The sequence below is a fragment of the Triticum urartu genome, chromosome 5 (assembly GCF_003073215.2).
Source record: "Triticum urartu cultivar G1812 chromosome 5, Tu2.1, whole genome shotgun sequence".
Lineage (NCBI taxonomy): Eukaryota > Viridiplantae > Streptophyta > Magnoliopsida > Poales > Poaceae > Triticum > Triticum urartu.
In genome coordinates this window covers 608,645,111-608,653,332 of record NC_053026.1, presented here as the reverse complement: position 1 = coordinate 608,653,332, position 8,222 = coordinate 608,645,111, and the positions used below count along the sequence as shown (strand labels likewise).

The window sequence follows — 8,222 nt, the reverse complement described above, 5'->3', positions numbered from 1 at the left end:
ACCTGCGAAATTTGTGGCTCTCTGGTAATTCCGTAACTATGTTGGTCAACCACACATGGAGCACTCCATTCAGCTTAACTTCAGCGGGCTTTAGATCTTGCATCCTAGGCCCCCAGTTTCCGGCATGGATTATCCAACAAACACTTGACACTCTTGATATTTCAAACACAAGCATACATGACTCCATTCCTGCTAGTTTTTGGTTTGGAATGTACCGTTGTCAAGTTCTGGACCTATCGGAAAATCAGATCTTTGGCATGCTTCCCACATATTTTCTGTTTGGTGGAATGGAAGCTGTTATACTGGATATTAGTGCTAACCAGCTCGTTGGCCCGATTCCAACACTCCCAATGAACCTCCGCTTGTTGGACCTCTCTGGGAACAACCTATCCGGTGCATTGCCATCAGATATTGGAGCACCCGCGCTAGAAATACTCATGCTCTTCAAAAATTCTTTTTCTGGGATCATTCCATCATTGCGTGAGTTGCAAAATTTGCAGTTTCTAGATCTATCAGAGAACCAACTAAATGGGACATTGGCCAATTGTCTCCGTGCACCCAAAACTTCAAACGTGACCATGCTTAACTTGAATAACAACAATCTTTTGGGAGGAATCCCATCGTTTCTTCAGAGGTGTAAAGAGCTAAAATTCCTTGATCTCGCATACAATGGATTTTCTGGGAGCTTACCAACATGGATCGGATCAAAGCTACCATACTTGGCATTTCTGCGGCTGAGGTCAAACATGCTCTCTGGTGGTATTCCTAGTGAACTGACTAGGATGAACGGGCTTCAGTATCTAGACATTGCAAGCAACAACATCTCAGGGAGCATACCACTATCACTTGGGAATCTCATAGATATGGCTCATACTCCCGATCAAGAAGGTGTTCTTTTCAAAATCGTCCACTTTGGGGTGGTTTCCGTATACAAGTACACTAATGCTTACACTGATAGTTTGTCGGTGGTCACAAAAGGTCAGCAGCTTGAATACACAACAGGAATCGCGTATATGGTAAACATTGATTTTTCTTGCAACAGTTTGACAGGGAAGATTCCTCATGAAATCGGCATGCTCACTTCATTGACAAACTTGAACCTGTCATGGAATCACCTTAGCAGCACAATCCCTGTGACTATTGGGGAGCTACGGGCACTGGAATCTTTGGACCTCTCACGCAATGAGCTCTCTGGTCAAATCCCGACGAGTATGGCAGATCTAACTTCACTTGCCCACTTGAACTTGTCTTACAACAATCTGACAGGAACCATACCTCCTGGCAATCAGTTACAAACTTTAGATGATGCGTCAATCTATGCTGGCAATCCAGGTCTTTGTGGTCCGCCTGTATCAAGGAACTGCTCGGGAACGGAAATCACTCCATGGACTCCCGGAAATCAGCATGAGGGCATGAGTGATGCGCTGTCATTGTACCTCGGCACTGGCACGGGATTCGTAGCAGGTCTCTGGATCATCTTCTGCGGCTTCTTATTCAAGAGGAGCTGGAGAATTATGTGGTTCTCATTCTTCGACCGCGTGTGTGATTGGGTCTACGTGCGAGTGGCGGTGAGCTGGGCTTCATTCACAAGAGAAGAGCAGTAGAAGCTTAGATCACTATAGTCTGTGGTCGCATAGCTGGAGCTTCCATTCCTACATAATATGATCTGGGGTTGTAATAGTAGTATTTCACATTTCTTGTCCGGTGTTAATGCTCTTCTTTCGGTGTGTATGGTATGTAAAACCATGGGTTACCTTTGATGTGTATGAAATCTTAAACATGTGTAATGAATGAGTAAAGATGTTTTTTTTTCTTTTTTGAGCTGGAACGAATAAAGATGTTGATCTCTGTAGTATGACTGATTATTTATCTGGAAGAGGGAAAGGCGCCTTGCTAAGAAGAAAGCGTATATCAGACAGGCGCGACGTGGCCGCCCTCCACGCCGCGCGCCCTCTTGGCATGTCAGGTCGGTCGGCACGGCCTTCTAGACAAATCCAGAGTATCGCCGTCGTCTCATCCTTCGCTGCTACTCTCGTGAGACATTGGCACTTGGCTACGCTCTGCAGTTCGCGACCAGCTAGCCCGCCACCAGCCTCCGGCCATGGCCGCGCCCCGCCCCACCGTCCTCGTCACCGGCGCCGGCGGCCGCACAGGTACCTTTCCCTCCCTCCCCGCCTGTTTCTCCGACCAAAACCCGACCAATTCGCCTGCCACGGCGGGGAATTCCGGTCCGCGACAGCGTCACAAGAACTGCCCCTGATGCTCGAATCGGTCGCAGGACAAATCGTGTTCAACAAGCTCAGGGAGAGATCCGACCAGTTCGCGGCGAGGGGCCTGGTGAGGTCGGAGGAGAGCAAGCACAAGATAGGGGGAGCCGACGACGTCTACGTCGCCGACATCAGGGAGGCGGACCACCTCGCGCCCGCCGTCCAGGGCGCCGACGCGCTCATCATCCTCACCAGCGCCTCCCCCAAGATGAAGCCTGGGTTCGACCCCACCAAGGGCGGCCGGCCCGAGTTCTACTACGAGGACGGAGCCTACCCTGAGCAGGTTGGGTTTCCCTTTCTGTACTGTATTCGCCCCTCTTTGGATTCAGGTTGCGCCGCTCCCATCAAGCACAGTTTCAGTATATGTGTGTTCTGTGTCTCAATGACATATCCTGAACCTCAACTTAGTCCAAGTCCTTATGGGTTAGTATTATATAGTGATGAATTTTGGTATGGATGTGTGTCAGGTGGATTGGATTGGCCAAAAGAATCAGATTGATGCTGGTAAGCATTCGTCTTGGTTCTGCATTTTATATGTGCATAACTTTATCTGGATGTCTGTTGACTTGGATTGTGTGTTGAGCAGCCAAAGCAGCCGGTGTGAAGCACATAGTGTTGGTGGGATCCATGGGGGGGACGAATCCCAACCACCCACTCAACAGCCTTGGCAATGGCAACATACTGGTAAGTTCTTCGTGATGAGTCTATAAGTCTGTTCACATTTACTTCATTACAGTTCAATTGCTCTAGCTTTCACAAAAAACTTTACTACCTCGAACGCCTTAGTGCTATTCTCTGAAGATTGATTGGCGGCAGATGAGATGAGCCAGCTGCCTCAGAAGTCTGAAGGATTATTCATCACAGAAATGTTCAATTGCTAGGTTTCTAAGTTCTAACTAATGACAGGTTCGCCATAGAAATGTTCAGTCGATAGATGTCTAACAGTTACTCCCTCCGTTCCGAATTACTCGTCACAGAAATGAATGTATCTAGATGTATTTTAGTTCTAGATACATCCATCTCTGCGACGAGTAATTTGGAACGGAGGGAGTAGATCCATAATACAGGAAAAAACAAATTAATGAAGAAAGTTTTGCAAATAAACCTTTCTGAATATTAAGTTCCTGTCGTAGCTAAAATTTAGAAGTTCTGTATTCTCTCTATTGGCCTGGAATGTTCATTTCAGAAGTCTTGCTTTTGTTTTGTTTTCATCGAAGCTTTATTTTGTCTCATCCAAATAAAGCAGCGGAGGAAAGATAGAAATAAAAGATACAGTGCTTACTCAGCTAGTCGTGGTACCGTTGATCTAATAATCCACTGAGACAAATTCGTTTTGCAAATTCAGACGATTTTATTATTGAAATGGTGAAATCTTTGATTATTGATCTCTGCTGTAGGTCTGGAAGCGCAAGTCTGAACAGTATCTGGCAGACAGTGGAGTTCCTTATACAATCATAAGGTACATAAAGAACATGAACTAGTTTGGATAAAAAGGCATCCTTTAGATCAATGATTCTTGAAACAGAGTTCCTCACCTTTCTGAAGTGGTGTACTTCGATCACTTTGGATAAGACTGAAGATCTGCTATAGAAGTTTGGAATAGTTCCTTATATACCACTAAATATCTTCGAATCCCTCAGAGAAAAGGTGGATCCAGCACCATGTTTAATGAGACAATGAGTGGCATATAAAGGGTGAAGCAAACACTAGGTGTCATCTACTAGTTTTTGTTTATCTAATTACCATCTCTCTTGAATTGTCTAAAAATTTGTGCTAAATGTTTCATTGTTGGACTGCTGCAGTTAAATTGGATAGCTAGTTTTTGTGAAGCTAGAATAGAAGTGCATTGTGCTAATATGTACAAGAACACTAGAACAGGTTAACTATTCGCTGATACATAATATGCTAGCATTTTCTTCTTTTCCTTCAATTTAGGCCTGGTGGTCTGCAAGACAAAGATCGGGGAGTGAGGGAGCTGATTGTTGGGAAGGATGATGAGCTTCTCCAGACTGACACTAAGGCAATCCCTAGGGCTGATGTGGCTGAAGTTTGTGTTCAGGTATAACCTACTATATGATAATTGCTGCAACTTTATTCTATGGACAGACACTTGAGGACAACCATCCTGATTATATACTTCTCTTGAAACAGGCCCTCCAGTATGAAGAGGTGAAGTTCAAGGCATTCGATTTGGCTTCGAAGCCTGAAGGCGAGGGCACCCCAACGAAAGATTTCAAAGCGCTGTTCTCCAAGGTCACAGCCCGGTTTTGAGTCATCAGTTAAGACTTGAGAGCATAAGTACATTTCTAGCTTATAAGGATCTTAATGTCTTGGGTGTGTATCCTTGTGCATTATGAAGTTGCTGACTGATGTAATTGCACAATCGGTTTATCAATAATGCTGAAAATAGCCTTCTATCGATGCTTGGAGATTGGAGAAGCAATTTATGCATTTTCCCGAGATTTTCTCCGAGGAGGAGAAGTCAGCAAACAATTGAGAATACATTGATACAGTTTAACGGATATGACTTATCTTCTTTTCACACTCTTGACTCAGATCTGATGCACACCAATAATCCACACGAATTTTATCATTTACGCAACAGCTAATATATCACTCGGCAGCTCATATGCACCTTCCATTGAACTGACAAATGAAACATCAGCGCTACCGATTCAAGGAACAAACAAACAGTTTGCAATACACATGCTTCATTTGGTACAAAACATATGCAAGAAGCTTCTGTTCTAGTCAAGTTTAGCAAAAATATCCATCAACTCTGCTCCCAACAAAGGGTCAAAATTCAACAACATAAGCATCAGAATATCAGATAGTACAACAGAACAGAAAAAAAAGTGATGAAATGTACCAGGCAACATGTCTCTAAAGTTCTAGCTAGGTTTCCATGTGGATAGGGCGCCGATGACTCTGCCCTTCCAACCCTGCAGCATCCACTTGTTATCTTCGTCGACGAAGAAATCCCTGTGATAGCTCTTGATTACCTTGTATCTTGCTTTTTTCACCGTCTCTTGAAGCAGAGGCACCTGCCTGAACCCTGCCCTGAGGTTCCTTACCTGCCATTGCTTGTAGGTCTCCGGCCTCTCGACCCTCTCCGTGCCCTCGCAAGCGACCACGTTGAGAAGCTCCCGTCCGAAGTATTCCCTTTCGATCAGCTGCCTGTGCTCATCCACCGGCGGTGCGGTCGCTTCGAGCATGTCGTAGAGCGAGGAGAAATAGAAGAGAGCCTCCTTGAAGCGCGTCACGAAGAATGGCGCGTTGTAGGTGCCATTGACAACCGCGTGGATGAACCGATGCGGGTTCATCTTCCTGATCGTGTTCAAGACTGTCTTCCTCGGGCTCTCATCGGTCACCGTCTCGTCCATCATGTGCCGCATTCTGAACAAGCAGTTGACAATAAGAAGGTCATCCTTGTCGATCCTGAGGTCTTCGACTCGGATGGCATCCCACTTGGCAGCAATTGCACGGTACTCAAAGGGAACATCAAACATCTTGGCGTAGTCACGTAACCGCCGGCCTGTCGCCTCTAAACGCTCCGCAGGCCGGAACCCTGGCTGCGGTAAGTCGATGGCGGTGATCCGTATTCTTGGGGGGCCGCCGTCTCTCTTGGAGATCCGCTGCAAGAAGATTGGCCATTGGAAGCCCCAGTCTATACCATAGTCCACAATGTGCACGCTTGTCACACCCTTGGCAGCAGCATCCAAGATGGCTTCATTCGAGTAGAACCTGGACATCCTGATGAACGGGCATGCAGTCCCATACAGCTTGAATATTTTCAGCATGTCAGCGGAAGAAGTTCGCCGTGCAACAAGTGAGCGGTAGACGGTGCTACCGGTGCCGGCAAGGCGAGCCTCGAGCCCATTAGCAATGTAATGCGCCAGCCTCTGCCCGGCATCCCCATGAGGGGAAGAATGCCGCCTGATCTGCTTCAGCAGCTCGCCCGAACCGCGGTGATCATCGATAGCCGCGGCCTGGGCGCAGTGTATGAGCAGGGTTGTCAGATCGACGGACTCCTCCTCCACGGTGGGCACTCCGGTCTTGCCCTTCTTGCGGCCTCTCCGGTTCCCTGACCCTTTCACGTACACGCTGCTGATCTCTGCTTCGGCTGGCAGTGGTGACTGGAGGATGCAGTTGACACCGCTGCAGAGGAGCACTTTGTCGAACATCTCCCGGACGGTCTCCTCCTCGGACAGCGCCAGCTGCTTGCGCCGCCTCTCGTCCTCCGGCTCCAGGTCGTCGTCGCCGTGGCGGTTCTTCCGGCCCTTGTGGACGGCGCACTCCTCCTCCTCCTTCACGGAATCGCAGGGCACCAACTGACAGGAGCTCTGTCGGCTGCTGACGAACATATCAGGGGACCCTCCTCCCATCGTTGCGAAGGCACAGCAGGGATCCATCCAAGACCTGTCCTGGTACACCGTTGCCGCGGCGGGCTTGGCGTCGGCGATGATGTCGACGAAGGGCTTAGCGACGGCGAGGAGCGCCGAGTCCCGCGCCGGCTCGCTGGCGGGTGCAAAGAACTCGTCGTCGTCGTCGTCCTCGAGGAGGAACTGGTTGATGTAGGCGAGCACGGCGTCGTCGGAGGCCTCCTCGGGGCTCCCCAGCTCCGTGGTGGTGGAGACGGGGCTCGGCGTGCTGCCAATCAGCGCCGACTGCGGCGGAGACGGCTGGTAATAGGCGGCGGAAGCGGCAGGAAGGCCGTGGAAGCCGTATGAAGAAGGGGGGAACCGGAGCTGCTGCTGGTGGTGGTGGTGGAGGGAGAAGTCGAGCGCGTAGGCGGGGGCAGCCGCCGGGTTGGGGACGGAGTAGACGTCGCCGTACCCCACATCCTCGCAAGAACCCATGCCGCCACGATCCGCCTCCCTCCTTTGTTGAAGAATCTGCTCCTGCTGCTGTTGCTGCTTCCTCTTCTTGGCGCGAGATCTTGCAATAATCACAGGCAAATTCCACCTCCTGTGTAGGAGTATTATCCTAGCTAGCTCTCCCGGCGGCAGATGAAGATTGATTCCTCGCTCCCGGCGAACTGGACAAGAAAGGCAGGCAGGCAGGCAGGCAGGGAAAATGAATCCAACCCGGTGCCGGTGGTTCTTGCAGGACCGAGTAGAGGCCAGCAGCAAGCGGTTGCGTGGAGGAGGCGGCGGCGGAAAGGGAAAAGAAATCGCGGGAGCGCCTTGCGGGAAGCGGCCGGGCGGCGGCTAGAAACCCCGAGGCTCCTCTTGGGAGTTGGAGGGAGGAGGAAGAAAGCGGGGGTGATTGGTGGGGAGGAGACGCACTGGCCGACGAGACGAGAGTCACCGGGCGTGCTGGTCTCGGTGGGGGGTGGGATGGCGACGTGCTCGCGCTTTGATCGGCAGCCGCTTATTACACAAGTTGCGTCTTTTTCCGCTTTGTTTAGTGATCTCATCTCATCTCATCTGATCAGATTAGCGGCAGTAAATACGTATAAATTAAACGAACGGAGGGAAGGGCGGGCGGTGTGGCGACGGGGATTGCGCCACCTGCTGCCTGCTGCGACCTGGTCGTCTCTTCTCGGATGGAGGATGCGGGGAGAAGGGAACGGGGGCGGCGGCGCACCGTTGGAGTTTTCCGCTCGCCGGTTAAACGGCGGGAGATGGATGGATGGATGGATGGCTCATTTTTGGTGTTCAGCCATTTTGCCTCGTTTGCACGGGCAAGGTGCGGTGGTGCACTGTGTACTACTAGTAGTACAATGGCGCGTGGCTTCACCGGAGATACCGCAGATTGGGAGGAGGGCGCCTTTAGCGGGACAGTTCCAGGGAGTGCGGAGCGGCGAGGCTCGGAGGGCGGCATTGCGTCGGGAGGTGGAAGAAGCAGATCGGGGCCATTCATTTCACATCCAACGGCCTAGGCATTTGAGTGGCACACCCTCCTCCCAATCTGCGGTAACTCCGGTGACACACCCGCCTTGACCCGTACATG

At 50.2% G+C, this 8,222-nt stretch overlaps 2 protein-coding genes across 2 annotated transcripts; one reads left to right on the top strand and one right to left on the bottom strand.

Moving 5' to 3' along the window:
- The first annotated feature begins 1,945 nt into the window (after positions 1-1,945).
- LOC125511188 (uncharacterized protein At5g02240-like) lies at positions 1,946-4,686 on the top strand. Its single transcript, XM_048676491.1, has 7 exons — positions 1,946-2,153; positions 2,279-2,550; positions 2,735-2,771; positions 2,854-2,951; positions 3,665-3,726; positions 4,203-4,326; positions 4,419-4,686. The coding sequence occupies exons 1-7, from the start codon at positions 2,102-2,104 to the stop codon at positions 4,536-4,538; spliced, it is 765 nt and encodes a 254-aa protein (XP_048532448.1). The 5' UTR covers positions 1,946-2,101; the 3' UTR covers positions 4,539-4,686.
- Positions 4,687-4,981: 295 nt separating this feature from the next.
- LOC125511187 (scarecrow-like protein 30) lies at positions 4,982-7,608 on the bottom strand. Its single transcript, XM_048676489.1, has one exon. It carries the CDS (start codon positions 7,124-7,126, stop codon positions 5,159-5,161), a length of 1,968 nt encoding a protein of 655 aa, XP_048532446.1. The 5' UTR covers positions 7,127-7,608; the 3' UTR covers positions 4,982-5,158.
- Between the last annotated feature and the right edge of the window lie 614 nt (positions 7,609-8,222).